Source organism: Mauremys mutica, chromosome 1 (assembly GCF_020497125.1).
Source record: "Mauremys mutica isolate MM-2020 ecotype Southern chromosome 1, ASM2049712v1, whole genome shotgun sequence".
Classification (NCBI taxonomy): domain Eukaryota; kingdom Metazoa; phylum Chordata; order Testudines; family Geoemydidae; genus Mauremys; species Mauremys mutica.
Window position 1 is genome coordinate 22,964,565 of NC_059072.1, and position 19,463 is coordinate 22,984,027.

At 41.1% G+C, this 19,463-nt stretch overlaps 1 protein-coding gene across 10 annotated transcripts in view; it reads left to right on the forward strand.

Moving 5' to 3' along the window:
* The window catches only part of GNAT3 (G protein subunit alpha transducin 3), a 68,719-nt gene that overhangs the window by 35,836 nt on the left and 13,420 nt on the right, over positions 1-19,463 (forward strand). For 3 of the 10 annotated variants that reach the window (XM_045000778.1, XM_045000788.1, XM_045000779.1), the window contains exons 3-4: positions 11,813-11,855; positions 18,756-18,897. In XM_045000778.1, the coding sequence (XP_044856713.1) occupies positions 11,813-11,855; positions 18,756-18,897 (185 nt within the window). Of the gene's footprint in view, positions 1-10,987; positions 11,046-11,187; positions 11,523-11,566; positions 11,692-11,812; positions 11,856-18,755; positions 18,898-19,463 lie in introns of those variants that run through there. The other 7 variants (XM_045000807.1, XM_045000804.1, XM_045000803.1 and 4 more) reach the window with 7 other exon arrangements.

Consider the following 19,463-nt stretch of genomic DNA (forward strand, 5'->3'; position numbering starts at 1 on the left):
GAGACAGGCAGTGCGCAAGTCTAAATGTTATTTTTATAGTTATGATATACCAAATAACACCTAATTTATAACAGTATTTGTTTTTATCTTTACTGACTTTCATTATAGCTCCCCTAAGCTAGCAATTTAATTGAAGTGAGCTGTGGTAAATAATCACGCTAGCAACTAGAGTTAGTGGGAAATGTTTATTTTAAATGCTGTGGAAATTATAGACCTGATTTTTTTTAAAGCCTTGCTCCTGTGCCAAGTGAGTGCAACGCTCTCATTCTGACCTTTTACACTCACCATGCACTGGTATACATGACTACAGAAGGTGAAAGGCACCGAAGAACCATTATAGGGTCCAGTTCACCATTTCCCTATTCCAGGTTTATGCATGTGTAACTCTATTGACATCAATGGAGTTACATCAGTATAAAACTGGAGAAACAGTGGTGAATTAGGTTCGTCGTTTTGAGACAATGTTGTTCTTCCCTCTAGGCTTGTGACTTGATCGTTTAAATTGTAAGTCACTTTATATATAGATAGATAGATTTATTGCTCTAAAAATCTAATGCTCTGAAGTTAATCAGAGCCCAAATTCTGATAAACAGATGCCTGGCACTAACCTTGCAATGATGTGGCTCTGTGATTTCATCTCTTAAAAAAATACTGGAAAGATTTGGTTATGCACAGAGACCTTATTACCTGTTATTTTAAAGAACAAACATGGCAGGAATGTTGACTTAACACAGCAGAGTGGTTTTTGGCTGTGTAAATAAATATGCAAAACTCAGTTGTTGACACTTAGCAACGGGTTTCGCGCCTATAGAAGAGCAATGCAGAGAGTCATTAAATGCACTGTTTTCTGGTAGAGTTACTCCAGTGAGTAATAAGGATGTAATGAAGGAGCCAAATCTGCAGACCTCTACACTGGGTTATATTGTCTTATTGATGAGTGGGGATAATGCCTATTACCTAATGGGACCTGCACAGAGGAAAAGATCTATTCCTCAATTAAGACATTTCCCCCTTTTGTTCCAAGGGGAATGTAGCCGATTGATACCATGTGTGCTTTCTCTTTATTCCTTTCTTTGCACATTCACCACACCAGCACTGGCCTCCTTCCTCTTACTGCTGACAGTCTGGCCCTGCTGGTGCCAGAACCTTCTCCTCTGCTGCTCCTAACCCCAGGCCTCTGTTCGTCTCTCTGCCCCCTCTGCGCTCATTCTCATTTCACTTCTTGTCTGAAACATAGCAAACCTCACCTGCTTCTATCTTGTCACTGGTATTTCCCTTGGCTATCATTTACAGGGCAAGTCCTGAAATACTGTATTTATTTGTGTTCCCACAACGCCTAGGAACCCTACTGGTGCAACAGGATGCCATTCCACTAGGTGCTGTGCAAACACAGAACAAAAAGATGGTCCCTGCCCCAGAGAGCTTCCAGTCTAGCTATAAGGCAGGAGACAACCAGTGAATTGAGACAGACTGACAGAGGGGAATAGGGAAATAAGGGGACAATATTGGTCTGCATGATCGGCAGTGATCTCTGCACAGGTAGCCTAACTGCTGTCAAGCTTTTGATAAACATCACAGACTAGACTAATGTTGAGGAATGTTTTGAAGGAAGATAATGAGTTAGTTGACTGTGTTTGCAGGGAGCTCCTCCCAAACATGGGGGGCAGCATAGGAGAAGGCATGAAGATGTTTGTTTAGAAATTTAACGTGGTGATGGAGGCTTTTGTCAAAGGCTGATCAGAGGCAAAAGTCAACCTTTACATGGTGAGTGAGATGATAGGTCTGGTGGGGACGGAAGGGCCTTGAAAATGAAAACAAGTAGCTTAAGTCTAATACAATCGATAAGGGAGAGCCAATGAAGAGATGCAGAGAGAGGAATGACCTGGGCAAAGCAACTTATATAACGCTCATCACTATGGAATCTGAGCACCTACTAACTCATACAATCTGGCAGAACTTTTGTTGGGTGTAACCCTGGCATCATTAAAGTCAATGGCAAAACTCCCATTCCAGGCCAGGATTTTACCCATTGAGTTTTAAGGGAGTGTAAAGTAAGGAATGACTAAGAACTGGACATCATTTCAATTAAATTCTCGTCTGCCTCCAATATGCACTGCATGCAGTTCCGCAGAGGGGACCAGAAGGGAGTTGTTTCCATCCCTCCAGTACTTTGGGGTTATGTCCCAGCCTTTAGCCAGGTATAGATTATAGCAGCCACTCCCATGACACTGGGAACTTCCCCATGCCAGGGGAAATTTCCACCTGGTTGAAGCCACTGGTTTTGGAAACTCTTTGCACTGGCTGACTGGCACAAAGAGACCATTGCAAGGGAGAGAATCTGGCTCTTTAGAAAAGCCTGTTCTTCCACACAAAAAAGAGGGAGAGTGATATTTCTAACTAACCCCGCAACTGCACCATGTTCCATAACAGTTAATGGGGTGGTAGGAACTGGCAAAGACACCATAGTTTTTACCAAAAGGTAACCACACAAAAGTGTATTCCAGCAGTTACATATTGTTACAAAGTCTGAACAGGAGTCAGTGCATATTCTCATAGTAGTGTGAAATTAGAGAACATTTAGACATCCCAGTATGTTAATAATTAATTTATTCTTAATGATGTGACATCATCAATATCTACCCCTAACCTAGACTTCTCTGTGTGGATAATGAGAACATTTGGAGTTACATTAGTAAGGATTAAAAAGGTAAAAAAATGCACCCAATTGTTAGGAAGGGATATAATAAATCCTTATGCTTAAAGGTGTAACCCAGCCACTGACACATGAGTTGAGAAACTTACATTCCCTATAGCCAGGTTATTCTGTAATTGCCCACTTCAGGTTTCTTGTACTTTTCTCTGAAGTATATGGTACGAACCATTGTCAGAGACGGGATACTGAACTAAATGGACTGCTAATGTGATCCAGTATGGAAATTCTTATGCTCATATATCATGATTCTCCATAGCTATAATAGCTGAGTAGAACATTTTCATTTTTTTGACATCATAACACAGTAATTCCATGTTCCTATGTAAATCCCTGTTTGTGTCATCTCTGAATCATGTGATGGATCAAAAGCAGCTGCTTAGTCTGAAGGCAATCCCTAGACAAGAGGCTGAATGGGAATTTTAAATTTCCTTATAACATTGCTCTTGCATTGCCTGTTTGAACTAAAGCAGCTCTTCTAATTAGAAATAAACTAGCTAGGACAATAAACTGATTCTGTAACACCACACCATGGGTAGTGGAGTCAGTTCAGAGTGTAAAGAGTCTGCCAGAAAATCAAAGGAACTGGAAAAGAAACTCCAGGAAGATGCAGCGCGGGAGGCCAGGACAGTCAAATTGCTCTTGTTGGGTAAATAAATAATACTAATCTATTATTCCTTCTATTAAAGTATGATTTTCACATTTAAACTAAATTTCAATACAGTGATTATCCAGCTTTTACAATTTTACTTTAAAGCAGACGATTATGTAATGTGACAAATACAAAAAAGTTTTGTGATTTTACAGTGATGCCTGGCACCTGCTTTATGTCATTAAATGAATGATAGGGACAAGCAAGAGGAAACAAACAGGTTGAAAATGGATGTGGTCTTTTTACATTTAATCATTTTTAGATCATTTAAGTCCCTGGAATGAAAGAATTTGAGGAACAGAAATCACTTTTAGAATAATTAGTTAGAGTAATTGCTGTTGTCTTTTGTAATGTAGAATACAGAAAATAAGAGGTAATGGTACAATAAGGACTGTTTAAATGCCCTAGCAAATGGATTGAAAGAGGCAATTGATTAAACAAAAAATCGACAGATGCAACTGCCTAATGAAAATGTGTTGTTTTAAATTTGCAAAACTGTTGCAACTTGCTGTATAGAGTAAAACAGATGGTTTAGTGAAAATTTCTATATGTAAAAATGCTTCTGTGTACAATCTGTTTTAGAATGTTTAGTAGATTATGTGAAATTAATGCAGATAGATGTTTAGTTGCATATCACATTGGCAAATGCTCTATTTATGAAGGTTTTCCCTGGAAAATTAACAAATCAGTAATGTTAAAGGGATATATCTTTTCAATCTACTGATGAAAAGTGCTACATCAGAGATAGGTATTTATTATTGTTGTTGTTGTTGTTTGTTGTTTAAAAGCCAGGGCTGTATGTGGCCATACGGAAACATGAATATTCTGAATACAGGTTAAAAAGCTTTTTCAACCCTATGGTGAATATGGAAGTCAGCTGTGCCACAGTAAGACAAATTACTGTCCTCTCAGAGACAAACTAAAGTTGGTCAAAACTTGGGGAAGAAGGAATCTTTAAAAAAAAAATGAAATTCTAAATGTTGACAGATTTTAGTCAAAATAAAAAAAAATGAGCAGCTCTAGAAAAAAAATCCTATTGTAGCCAAAACCAGTAGATAGATAGATAGATATTGGTAGGAAATATTAGAATTACCACACTGGATCAGACCCATGGTAACTCTAGTCCATTATCCTGACTCTGACTCTCTCCAGCACCAGTTCCTACAAAGTATGGTGTGGGAAAACCCACAGAAGGCAATTATGGGATAACCTGCTACCAGGAACATTTTCTTCCCAAACCCCCATTATTTAGAGGTTGCATTATACAGTGAGGCATGAGCAGTTTTATGCCTTCCAAAATGCTTCTTTTTCAGTATTTATTATTATAACTCTGGATATGCTTCGCCGGATAAGAGTTTACTACCGTGTTGAACCCCACTAAGATCTTGGCCTAAATGATATCCTGTGGCAATGAGTTCCATGGCCTAACTGCATGTGATATGAAAAAGTATGTCTTTTTATCATTTTAAATTAGCCACCTTTCAATGTCATTCACTGTCCTCTTGTTCTTGTCTCAAGAGGCAGGGTGTGTAGTCTGGTCTACCTTCTCAAAACTGTTCATTATGTTTAAGCCCTTTGGTTCTCAGTTTAAACTGATTTTTACTGAAAATTTCCGACATTTTACAAAAAGTATTAGTCTGGAGTTTTTTTCTGATTTTCACCCTACTTTTGTATCATTCAAACATATAAAAATCACTTGTTTTATTAGGAAAATACAATACATTGCATGAGATATCAGTATTAGGATAATACATTAGTCTGTGTGCACATGCAAAGCTGCCTGTTGAAGTAAGGCTATGTATTAATCTAGAAGATATACACAATAAACAAACAGGCACGCATAGAAGCTCTGAAATGCATGTGCATCTAAACATACTGATGAATCTCACGTCCACCACATACATATTTCAAGCTGTTAACAGATAACAATTTAAAGATTTGACACACTAAAATGGGAAGAAAACGAAAATCTGTATCAGAATACGTTTCAGAACACAAGGAAATATTCAAAAGTTTTAAAAAAAAACCAGGAGAAAAGGATGACGTTGAGTGTATGCGCTGCAAATGGTGTGGCCCAATTATTAAATGTAAATATTTATAGGCTAATAGTTCTAAGTTTACAGCAGTAAACTGTTTATTAAAATGAAAAGTTTTATTTAGGGATGAGAGATGTATTGTTTTCTTAAACTCAGAGGTGGCACTGTGTTTTGAGTTCTGTTTTCATTCTGCAGCAAACCACGTTGATGAACGGAATTCAAAGCAGTAATCTACTGAATACTTTTTTCTCCTGTCTTTCCATCCACCAAAATAAACCCTGATATTTTTCACCTGTTTTTGTTGTTGGAGTAATAAACACTTATAAATTCCCAAGAAAAATTAAACAACATAAAAACTGAATACATAGGGTCCTAATTATGTTCTACATTTCAGTCGTGTCCCCTTTTATTCACCTTCTCCCTAAGGGAAAGATCTCAATCTTTTCAATGGGAAATACGTTTTCCCTTCTGGAATCCTTGAGATGGACAATGAGGAGGCAGCTATCTACTAAAGATCAAGTGAAAGGAAAATATTTTCTGGGTTTAGCAGATCCTACTTACAGTGTCCTTTTAAAAAAAATATAGAGCCACTAAGCTGTACTTGGCCTAATGCAAAGGTGGCCTGCCCCAGAGGGAACCACAGTGCCTCCCTTCCATGATTAACCAGCAGTACTGGCCAGACTAGATCTGGGCCCAGTTCACAGAATTTGGATCGAGCTCCAAAGCTGGAATTTCTCCAAAGCTTAGGGTGATAGGGTCTGGGCTTTGGTCCATACCTATCTCTGAGTAAGAGCATGGACCTGATTCACCTGTTGCTTTACATCAGGGTAAATCAAGAGTAACTGCACTGAAGTCAATGGAGTTACACCAGTGAAAATCCATTTTCAGATCAGAATCAGGGCCCCTAGTGCGGGGATGGGGAAATGTACAGATGATGTCAGTGCTTTGAGCATGGGTCAGCTATTTTTTGTGCAGAAGGTGTTGTTTATCTCCTTAACATCATCAAGACTCCAATTATTAAATAATTTCATTGTAATTATACTGAGCATCATAGAAAAGGACTTTCAGGTAGACAGATTTTTACCCATTCAGACCATATATTGCCACTGTATTATGGGACCAGATGCCACCATTTTTTTTTAGGGATAGACAGATCGCAAATTAGAAGAGTCTTGAGAGTGACCATAATGCCCTTATGATTAAAACAATGTAATGGTGTGTACTGTTTCCTGTGGTATTTTTACCAAGAGAAGGACTTAGTACTTAGGCTAATCTCTCTGGAGTTTACAGCTTTCAAATGGTCACATTACAAATAGGAGCGGCTTCCATATGAGGAGAGATTAATAAGACTGGGACTTTCCAGCTTGGAAAAGAGACGGCTAAGAAGAGATATGATTTAGGTCTATAAAATCATGGCTGTTATAGAGAAAGTAGATAAGAAAGTGATGTTTACTACTTCTCATAACACAAGAACTAGGGGATCACCAAATGAAATTAAGAGGCAGCAGGTTTAAAACAAATAAAAGGAAGTATTTCTTCACACAATGCACAGTCAATCTATGGAACTCTGCCAGCGGATGTTGTGAAGACCAATATCATAAGAGTTCAAAAAAGAACTAGATAAATTCATGAAGGATAGGTCCATCAATGGCTATTAGCCAGGATGGGCAGGAATGGTGTCTCTAGCCTCTGTTTGCCACAAGCTGGAAATGAACAACAGGGGATGGATCACTTGATGATTACCTGCTCTGTTCATTCCCTCTGGGGTATCTGGCACTGGCGCAGTCAGTAGACAGGATACTGGGATAGATGGACCCTTGGTCTGACCCAGTAGGGCCATTTTTATGTTCTAACATTACTCTTTAAAATGACCATTGGGCCACATTCGTCCCTGGTGGAGATAACTCTGTGAAGATTAGTGGACTTAACACTTACAGCAATTCCCTATCCCAGGTCTTTAAGAAACAAGTTTTATGTTTAGCCGTTTATACTAGTCTGAACATGAATGAACAGTGTATTTCAGATAGTTAGAAATGGCTTCTTATAGGTTTAAAAGCTTCATAGGTTTAGTTCAAAGAAACACCCAAGAATTAGGACGTATGTGCAGACTTTATCCCTCTAACTCAAACATTTAGAGTCTAGGCTCTAAATATCACAAGAACAGGCTTTCTAGAAACACTTCCACCACTGTATTTCACATTCCATTCAGGAAGAAAATGGTGAGAGAAGTCTTTTCTTATATAATCAACAACAAGCCCTGATGGACTGAGTGTAGATCTGGGGATCAGGAATCCTTAAATTTTTATCCTGCTTTTTCCAGTGACTCACTATGTAATTTTAGACAAAGCACTTAAACAGTCTGTGCCTCAGTTTCCCAATCTGTCAAATAATAAAATACTTCTCTAGCTCACAGTAATGTTGTAGGGGCCCCGACCTGAGATTTGCCAAGTATCTTCCACCCCATTGACATCACTGGAAGTTGCAGACATTCTGCTTCTCTTTGGAACGGACCCCAATTTTCAAAAGTGGCCACTGATTTTTAGGGTGTCTTCCTTTTTGGGGTGCACAACTTGAGAAATTAAAATTGAGACACTAAACATCAGAGGCCACTTTGGAAAATTTGAGCTCTGATGCTTTGCAGGTCTTTGATGATATGAAGTTCAAAATACATGCCAAGGGTCATTCCTGCCCAGCTCGGCAGCAAACATTGATATTTTCAAAAGTTAACTGAACTTTTCCAAGCTTCAGAAAAGAGTTGGGTTTGATTTGAACTATAGACACAAATTATGGTCAGTTATTTTTTATTCCAAGTAGTTTGCCCATTCCTGGACAAACTAACAAATAGTCTGGCGGGAAAGAGTTCTTTCTGTTGTTCCTGAATAGTTATATGGAAGTTGCCATAAAAACATCATTTATCTATAGAGAGACTGCAGCCTAGGTAGTTATGCAACTATTATCATGTTGTATGGCAGCTTTACCTTTCCTGGGGCCTGGAGTCTGCAGAGGTAGCTGGTGTTTTACGAGCATAAGTGAAGCAGCATGTTGCAAAGGAGATGCGCACTGCTCTCTCTCACACACACACACACACTTCAGTTTTGCATTCTCGTTTTATAGTTTTTTTTTCCTTTTAATCTAAACTAACAGTGATTGAAACTGAATGTGACTGACCTTCCTGCATGGAAAAATTTAACAGAATTTACCTCAGTCTTCATCTGTTCCTCCAAGGAGGAGATAACTGAAATAGTTGGAAGGGTGCAGTGTTGCCTACTGGCTAGAGCACCAGACAGGCACTGTAGGGACCTGGGGTCCATTCCCAGCTCTTCAGCTGCTCTACTGGGCACATTCCGTCACCTCTCAGTGCCTCAGCTTCCCCATCTGTAAAATGGGGATTAAGACACTGAGCCCCTTTGTAAAGCACTTTGAGATCTATGGATGAAAAGCACTATATAATACTTAATAAATAAGCATTATCAGATTCACTTTGTAATAGCTCCCACTGTACATAACTCCGGTTGTTCAGTGTTATGAGTAGAGGTCTGGGAAGTCCTTGCTTCGTCTTCTGACTCTATCCCAGACATAAGTGATACATATAAAGTAGGATTGTCACTAGCCCTAATCCTCAGAGTGGAACAGGAGGGAGCCAAAGCCCCCAAGCAACCATTCAAGAGCTATTGTAACTCTGGATCCTCAGCTCAGTTTGCTGTTCCCTGTGAAGGAGGGGTGGAATGCAGAGACAGTCATGGCTCTCTGCCCCCTGCCCCTTAAATGCTCTGGCCAGAGGAGCAGGCTGAACACAAGGAAAGAAGAAAGGAAAGATTCAGGGCTGCACTAAATTCTTACTATTACCCTCCCTTGGGAGCAAGAGTTCCTCCTGAGGCAGTATAGCTAAGAGTGATCCCATACTCAAGACTGAGCCTAAAAGTTCTATGTAGCCTATGATTATCGAATTCCTGAGAGATAAAGAGTTTAAGCAAAGGAGAAGAGATGCACCCATTGGATTTAAATCCCAGCTCCTTCTATAATTTAACATTGTCTTTCAGTCACTGAACAGGGACTCACTTATGTATTATTTTCATTAAAATTGTTCAATGCCCCAGGCTTGCATGAATGTCATAAGACCAGACCTGAAGAAGAGCTTGGTATAGCTTGAAAGCTTGTCTCCCTCAGCAACAAAAGTTGGTCCAGTAAAAGATATCACCTCACCCCCTTTGTCTCTCAGATATCCTGCCCACACTGCTACAACAACACTGCATAAGACCTCTCTGTCACGTAGTGAAACTGTGGTAAGCATTGCACAATTGGCCAGGGTGGGCTGTGGTTTGCTCAGTTCCTTAAATGGGTATTGAGAAGATACTGACTGATGACCTATACCAAATTTGCAAGTTCCAGATGCAAAACCAATTGTTGACATGATCATAATTAATCACAGAGTGGCAGATGGCCGCATCAGCCAGTTTAGCATAATCATGGTATTTTTCAAAAGTGCTTTCTGCCACTCAGAGCATGGGTTTCAGAAGAATGTTTTGCATATGTTTTGCTGGTTGTTGTGATTCGTTTGCTGACATTTAAATGTTGTGAACTTTAAAAAAAATCAGTTTAGAAAATACTTATCAACTCATTCCCTTCAGCCAATGAACATTCAGTTGGAATAGCAATGGCCTGATTCTCCACTGGGTGCAGTCATTTACATCTGCGCCAAAGGAGGGTGCACTGCTACAGACTAGGGACCGAATGGCTGGGCAGCAGTTCTGCAGAAAAGGACCTAGGGGTTACGGTGGATGAAAAGCTGAATATGAGTCAACAGTGTGCCCTTGTTGCCAAGAAGGCTAATGGCATTTTGGGTTGTATAAGTAGGGGCATTTCCAGCAGATCGAGGGATGTGATCATTCCCCTCTATTCAGCACTGGTGAGGCCTCATTTGGAGTACTGTGTCCAGTTTTGGGCCCCACACTACAAGAAGGATGTGGATAAATTGGAGAGAGTCCAGCGGAGGGCAACAAAAATGATTAGGGGGCTGGAACACATGACTTATGAGGAAAGGCTGAGGGAACTGGGATTGTTTAGCCTGCAGAAGAGAAGAATGAGGGGGGATTTGATAGCTGCTTTCAACTACCTGAAAGGGGGTTCCAAAGAGGATGGATCTAGACTGTTCTCAGTGGTAGAAGATGACAGAACAAGGAGTAATGGTCTCAAGTTGCAGAGGGGGAGGTTTAGGTTGGATATTAGGAAAAACTTTTTCACTAGTAGGGTGGTGAAGAACTGGAATGGGTTACCTAGGGAGGTGGTGGAATCTCCTTCCTTAGAGGTTTTTAAGGTCAGGCTTGACAAAGCCCTGGCTGGGATGATTTAGTTGGGTTTGGTCCTGCTTTGAGCAGGGGGTTGGACTAGATGACCTCCTGAGGTCCCTTCCAACCCTGAGATTCTATGATTCTATGAAATCAAAAGTATTTTGCACTTGTGCTGTAACTGACAAAGAGCAGGGCAATGGAAAATCATGTTCCTTGAATTCCTGGTATTTAGCCCCCAAATTATGCCCCCATTTGTAATATTGAAACATTAGTGCCTAAGACCTAGATGTGGGAAGTAAGTTACTCGCCTGAGCTGCTGACATTGCTACTCCCCAATCTGGGCTCTGGCAACTTCTCAGGTGAGTAAGTGCAGCTACACTTGCTTTGCAGCAGGGGGAGATCATTTTGTGATTGTTTGCCATTTTGCACCTGAGTAGGAGGGCCAGGTTCAAGTAAATAAGGCCACTCACTCCCAAATCTTGATCTCAGTTCTACAACTGACTTTATGCAGGCAGACCCAGCCACCCAGGCAGAACCTCAGTGAAGTCAATGGGGCTCTGGGCAGATACAGAGTTCTTCCTAAACTGAGCAAGCTTGTTGGGGTTCTACTTTCCACACAAACACTCACTCTCCCTTCTACATGAGAGTCCAAGGTTACGGTGCATAGAGAGTGGAGTTATATCTGCAACAATGGGTTTGAACCCCTGATGGTTCTAAATATAGACTAAATGTAAACTTTCCCCACCATGCAATGAAATGCAGGATCAAGCGCCTTTTATTCGCTAAGCTGAGCTCTCGTATGCTTCAAGTGTCCAGTGGATGCTGACAGAACATAAGTTCGGCCCATTTTCTTTTCTCTTTGTTTCCAAAATCTATATTCTTTTAATTATGTCAGTGTTCTTTTAGCTTTTACAAATGATATTTCTATTAGGATTTCAGTGCAACATACATCTTGATTTAAAATGAAAGAGGATTCTACGAGATGAAATGACGTCTCTAAAGACAGTATGTGTCTCTCCCCTTCCCAGTTTTTGTCCATGGAAATTATGGAATTTGCAAGATTATTTTAATGTCTATTAGAGTTATTCATGTATCAGTAACATTTTTGAATATTGCTTTTTTGCAGGTGCTGGAGAATCAGGAAAGAGCACTATTGTGAAACAAATGAAGTAGGTACATGAATATTAATTTCAGTTATAAAATTTGAATATTTGCAGTATGTATAGCAACTGTCTTAGCTATCAGTAATTTTATTTACAAATAAAATGCAAAAAAAAATTAAAATCAACTTCCAATTCCAACATACAAAGCTAAATACAAAATGATTGGAGATATATAGCTGATTTTCTAATCAAATATATTTGGCAAATCTTGCACTGATCCAACTACTACTGAAGTCAAACAGTCTTTCCATTAGCTTCCACAGGAATTGCATCAAGCCATGAGTAAGGCTGTGTGTCTGTCATAGAGGTCATAGAAGTCACGGATTCTGTGACTTTCCATGACCTCTGTGATTTCTGCAACAGCTGCTGCTGGGGCAGTCCCAGGCCACCACATCCCCCCAAGCCCAGCAGCAGCAGTAATTTGGGTGTGGGAGGGGGATCAGGGCTGGGGGTTGTCGTGCAGGGCAGTGTTTACCTCGTGGGGGTGCTCCCTAGAAGCGGCCAGCATGTCCCTGCAGTTCCTAGACGGAGAGGCCAGGGGGCTCTGCATGCTGCCCCTGCCTGCAGGCACTGCCCGCGCAGCTCCCATTGGCTGCATTTCCCAGCCAATGGGTGCTGCGGAGCCAGAGTTAGTGGCAGGGGTGGCATGCAAAGCCCCCCTGACTTTCCCTCCCCCTCGGATCTGCACGGACATGCCGGCTACTTCCAGGGAGCTATGCGGAGCCAGGTAGGGAGCCTGCCAGTCCTGCCAACCCCTCGCTCACCAGCAACAGTGGAGGTCCTTGGGCATGTGTCACTGCTCACCCACCCCCCAGCACCAGCGGTGGTCCCAGACTGCCCCACCCAGCAACTACGGTGCCCCCCAGGGCCAACCCCCAGCGCCCATGGTGCCCCCCCGGCCAAGTTTTATTTAAGAGCATATAGTACAAGACATGGACAGGTCACAGGCTGTGAATTTTTGTTTTATTGCCCATGACCTGTCCATGACTTTTACTAAATATACCTGTGACTAAAACATAGCCTTAGCCATGAGTATTAGATCAAGGAGTATAACTGAACTCATAAATCTATGCTTTGCTTCTCAGAGTGTTGATCTTCACAGAATTACTCTAATTCCTGTCTCTAGCCAACTCCCTAGTGAAGGTAAAGATTGTGTCTGACCCTTGTGCCCTGTGCAGAGTGGGAGATGCAAGCAGACCCCATTGCACATTTTGCACCCAGTCTAGGGACGAGTGCAGGGAGTGATGTCTTTGTGCACCCATGGATGCAAACCTCTCCAAAGGGCAAGGGAAGAAGTTGGGATGATGGCCCTACCCCACTTGCAGGCATCCATGGTCCCAGCTGGGCATGCTGGGAAGTGCAGGTGGGATCATCCAAAGGGTAATATCCCTTCACACACTCTCATTGGGGATTTTGATTGTGCCATTACCTCAGATAAACCTAGTGCAGTAACTGTTCACTCAACAAGGGCCAGGTCCCGCTTCCATTGAAGTCAATGACAGTTTTTCCATTGGTTTCAAAGGGAGTTGGACTAGGCACTTCATCGTGGACTATTTTTTATATTTATAGCGAGGCTGTTCACATTCCTTTACATGTACCTAAGCCGGCCAGTTTTTGCAAAGGTAGCTAAAGAAGTAGTTTAAAGAGGTAACTCAACTGTGCCAAGCCAGTGGCAACATAGCTCCTACTTAAATGTGCAGCCCATGTCCTCCTTTACATTTGCAAGCTCATAAAATCGTATTGTTTAATCAGGGCTTATTTTTCCAGGTGAATTTGTGAATTATTGCCTAAAATTGCTTTTTATAGTCATCTGAAAAATACAGAGAGTAATCACAAAATTCCAGAGCCATAACCATTGTAATTATTTGAGCATGCTGCCACATTACTGGTATCAATCTGTTCAGATGTAAACATCTTTAAGGAGAGCATTTTTAATAGAGGGAACACTTTATCTCTTATTTACGTTTTTCTGGTTATTTGACATTCTTATTGACCCATTTAAAGAGTAATTTGGACAATGTTGGGCACAGGGATAAATGCCATAATGGCATTTTTTTTACTTTTTTTCCCCTTTGGTTTTGCAGCAGGACAATTTTAATAACATCACCATTGCTTTCACCAAATGTTTTTGCCAACTTTTCTGTTTCACGTAAGATCATGTATTTTTTATTTCCTTCATTGTAAGTCTGATTGAGCAGCACATCCGTACTCTGCAAAGTGCTTTAAAATGTACGTAACTCCCACTGAAGTTGTGCTGAAGTGTTTTGCTGAATAGGGTTAAACTTAAGCTTGTTCTACTGAATTGGGAACTGTGAGAAATCTGATGGCTAATTTACGTGATGGCATTACAGGTAAACCTGAAAGGCTCTATGTCATTTTTAAAGCCCCATGTCTATAAGATTTAGAGCTGGTGGACAATGGGTTTTTTTTCCATAGAAAATTATTAAAAAAATTGTTTTCATTTTTGTTAACAAATTCCATGGAAAAAATTGTTGGCCAAAACCTGAAATATTTCAATATTCAATGGTTTGATTGTCAGGTGTTTGTTTTTTCAAAAAAATGTCAAAATTCTCCATGGAAGCAGACACTGTTTCCAAAAAAATTGTTTTGTTGAAAACTTTCCTGTCAGAAAACAGTTTTGACAGAAAATTTTTGACTAGCCCTAATACTACTAATATGATTTTTAATGAATACATTACAATACTATACTTTCTATTATTCATCATGACAGAGATATCTGTAGACCTGATCCAAACCCCACTGAAGTCTGAATTATTCCACTGACTTCTGTATGCTTTTTGTAACATCCTCTGAGACATAAAGGAGACTTACAGTCTTAGCAGAGAAAAAGCTAATTTTCTGTTAGGATTAAGGAAGATAATTCTTCAGCTGTTAAAACTGTTCTTATCCTTCTGAGAATTTACAAGGTGATATTACTGGTTTTAAATTTTCTCTAAAGAAGGCTATGCTTTGAGCGTGCATTTGAAAATGTTTCCTTGCTTGTTAAAGTCATACATAAAGAGAATAGGGGACTGCTACTGACTAACTATGCCTCGAGGTGGGTAGCATGGATGCTGCCAGAGGACATGAATATAAATATAAAAGCCTCAAGAGAAAACAAGTATTTTTCTTTTTGTAATTACAGAAGCTAGTGCTATTTTGAGGCCCTCTATTTTCTTTCTTTCTTTGTTGTTCAAATGCTTTTAAGGATAATAACAACATTTAAAATGACTGTTTGAGAATTATAAGTGCATTTGCCTGTCTTCCCTTCAGATGTTCACAACCCCCCACCCTTCAAAACAGACAGTAAAAATGTGTTCTTTTAATCCCACAACTTCCACACAGACCTTACTGCACGCACTGCTAAGGGGCATGCAGAGTAAAACGGCCAACCTTAGACTTTGAATGTACTGTAGTTTGTGGTTTCCTTATATTTCATGCCATTGTAGGTACTAAAGTACCTGATTTTTATAGATGGAGGGCTATAAAGGTCTCCGCACAAGTTCCAAAATATCTTGAAAACATATCGGAAATCATTTTTTTCTGTAACAAATCGGATATACAGAAAGTGCGATGGAATGATACAATGTGAAGGTTTTTTGATATTCATTTGGATGACTTTCTCATGACCTGGTTTGCCACTCATGACCAACATGGACATTCCAAGCTCACCCCAATAACTACTCCATGGGACTCCATACGCCCCATGTACCTGTACATGGCTCATATGTTACATTCAACTGGCATTCATTTTGTCTTTGATTTTGAACATTTCTAGAGGTTTCTCATTCTGGGGCCAAAGCCCACTGAAATCAATGGGAGTCTCTGAAGCCTTCCACTGTCTTCGAAGGGCTTTGAAACAGATCCAATATATATTCATTTTGAGAATGTCACTCAAATCACTAGGCACTTCCAAAATGGAAGGTAAGCTTTAAGCTATTTTGGAACTGTTTTAAAGAGGTGTTTTTGGTACCCCACTGTATGCAAAGTTGTATCTTTGCCTTTTCTCGTGTGATTCAGGTCAGAGATATTATAGGATTCATAGACATTCCATTCTAGCCCACTCTTAACTCAACCTCCTCATATACGACTTCGTCCTTGGGGTTGAGTCCGCTGTCCACAGTCCCCAACCCCATTGAAGTATCCGTGGAGCTCTTGGTGGTAAAGGTGAGGTCACTGAAGAGGATGGCAACCAGCTCCTTATAGAAGCATCAAGCTTTCGGTGCAGCACCAGAGCAACAGTTTCACTCCCTTGCCTTCTGATATGCCTACCTCAGCTCCTTTATCTTTGCATGGCACTGCTACGTGTCCCATTTGTAGCCCTTCTCAATTATGCCATGAGAAATCTGACCATAGGTATAAAAGTCCCTACAGCTCGAGTGCAGCTGGGACTGCACAGCCTCCTCTCCCCACAGTACCAGCAGATCCAACAACTCAGGTGTGCTCCAAACAGGAGAGCATTTGCTGCATGGAGCCGCCATTGTCATCTGGAAAGATGTGATGTAAGCTGTCCATGCCAAGCAAACAGGAAGTGGCATTTCAAAAATTCCCAGGTCTTTAAAGGAGGAGGGGCAGATTCCCATGTATCTGGGTGCAGGGCAGCAGAGTACTAACTGCTGACCAGAGCGGTCATGAAGGGCATTGTGGGACACCTCCTGGAGACCATTTACAGCAGGGGTAGGCAATCTATGGCACGTGTGCCGAAGGCAGCACACGAGTTGATTTTCAGTGGCACTCACACTGCCCGGGTCCTGGCAACCAGTCCAGGAGACTCTGCATTTTAATTTAATTTTAAATGAAGCTTCTTAAACATTTAAAAAAACCTTATTTACTTTACATACAACAGTAGTTTAGTTGTATATTATAGACGTATAGAAAGAGACCTTCTAAAAATGTTAAATGTATTACCGGCACGCGAAACCTTAAATTACAGTGAATAAATGAAGACTCATCACACCACTTCTGAAAGGTTGCCGAACCCTGATTTATAGCAACATAACCAAGTGACGTATCTACACTGACTCTTCATAGATATAACTTTGCGGCAAAAAGCTCTTTGCTTCTCGTCGAGGTAGTTTTATTATGTCGGCAAATCAGGAGTGTTTTGTCGGCAGAAGGAGCATTGTGGTGTGTACACCTCCACTGTTTTGTCAACAAAAGTGTGTAGTGTAAACAAGGCCCGAGTGTAGGCTTGTCCCTTGCAAGAAAAGTCTCTCTGTACACTTCTGTTCATTCAGATCTGTGTTGTCACGGCCCTTATTCTGCTGGGCAGGGAGTCCTACTTCGCTCTGCTTGGAGGGTAACTCTGGATACAGGGCAACAGCAGGAGTAGCTCACTTGGTACCCTTTCTTCACCTTTGAGTAAGTGGGCAGGGAGTGGGAGTAGCCTTGGCGCTCTGCCCTGTATTTCCAGCCAAACACCTGGCTGGATGCACAGCAGGGAGTAAGCTGCACCCTAAAATGGGGGGGAAGTAACTTATTTCCCTCCAAAGCCAGTGAGGAATCATGTCAGAAGGCTTGTCTTCATGTACCGTGCTATAGCGACACATCTGCACCGGCGCAGCTGCACTGCTGTAGCACTTAAGGGGAGAGGGGAGAACTTCTCCTGTTGGTGTAGTTAATCCACCTCCCTGAGAGACGGTAGTTATGTCAACAGGAGAACCTCTCCCATCAGCATAGCGCCATCTACACAGCACGGTTAGGTAGGTATAATTATGTCTCTCAGGGGCGTGGATTTTTCACACCTCTGAGTGACATAGTTATACCAGTATAGGTCTGTTGTGTAGACCTGGCATGAGTAACAATTTGTTCTCTGGGCTGCTCCTGGAGCAGTGCAATTAGGCACCATCCCTAACTCGGACAGATCATGAAGTTCCAATCTATCCCTCAGTGTTAGATCTTCCATTCACCCTTACTGTCCATCTGGCTGTGGAATAAGAGAGCTGCCATCCCAGTCCTTTTGCTCCCTTTAGCCCGAGGACTGTTCCCTGCCAGTGCCCTACTATATTAGCAAAAACAACAAGAAGTTCTTGTGGCACCTTAGAGACTAACAAATTTATTTGGGCATAAGCTTTTGTGGGCTAGAACCCACTTCATCAGCTGCATGGAGGGGAAAATACAGAAGTAGGTATATATATATATATACATAGTACATGAAAAGATGGGAGTTGCCTTACCAAGTGGGGGGGTCCGTCTAACGAGACAATTCAATTAACAGTAGAATACCAAGGGAGGAAAAATCACTTTTGTAGTGGTACTGAGGGTGGCCCATTTCAAAGTTGACAAGAAGGTGTGAGTAACAGTAGAGGAAATTAGTATGGTAAAATTAGTAATGACCCATCCACTCCCAGTCGTTATTCAGGCCTAATTTGATGGTGTCCAGTTTGCAAATTAATTCCAGTTCTGCAGTTTCAAGTTGGAGTCTGTTTTTGAAGTGTTTTTGTTGAAGAATTGCCACTTTTAAGCCTGTTATTGAGTGATCAGGGAAGCTGAAGTGTCCTCCTACTAGTTTTTTAATGTTATAATTCCTGATGTCAGATTTGTGTCCATTTATTCTTTTGCGGAGAGACTGTCCAGTTTGGCCAATGTACATGGCAGAGGGGCATTGCTGGCACACGATGGCATATATCACATTGGTAGATGTGCAGGTGCCCCGGATGGTACGTGGGCAGAGATGTGCTGAAATAGTGGTCTCAGATCTACCCACCTGTTCACCAGCCAGAAGAGTTGGAATGACTACAGAGATTCACACTTGGCTTCACATTTCCTGATTTACAAATGGTTCTACTAGAGCAAGCTACCTTAAGTTCTTCTTAGTATTCAAACAGAATTCAAAAGCACTTGTTATCCCGTTCTTCTTGAATCTTTACTTGAAAGTTTTCTGAGATCTGTTTTTCTGTTTTTCAGGATCATCCATAAAGATGGCTTCTCAAATCAGGAATGCATGGAGTTCAGATCTGTTATTTACAGTAACATATTGCAATCCATCCTGGCTATCGTAAAGGCAATGTCCACTTTAGGGATTGATTATAAAAACCCTGCCAGTAGAGTGAGTATGACATCTGTGCCTCTGAAACAGGCATACAAATACGAACTTTTGTATCAAGATAATGGATGCCTATGGGATAGCAAAAGAGCTCAGCCTTTGTTTTACTATAGTGGACACATTTATTCTGCTTGAATTTTGTTTGTGTCACAGTGTCCTTAAGCATCTGAATTGTAACATTTAACATTTAATTGAACATTTTTTTGAAGGCTGAAACATGAGATTGGAGATCTAAACTTTTGAGCAAAATGTTATTCAATTTGTACAAACGTTGACCAGAGTCCAAACTGGTAACTCATCCCCTCGCCACTAATGAGAGAGAGAGAATCCCTTTGTGTTTAACAGCTACTTTTGCACTGTTGTTGGGAAGTGGAATGAATATTTCCCTTTTATGGACAAATCTGGGGGCTCACTTTGGGGGCTAAAAGGTCACTGAGCCATGGGGAGAGTAGTACAGAGTTACACTGCCCGCTTGTGCTTCCCAGAGCTCCCACATTGTGCAGAAGCAGCACACCTACCACTGCATCTGTAAGGGGTGCAGCGTCTCCTCCCCTATGTGGCTGCTCAGT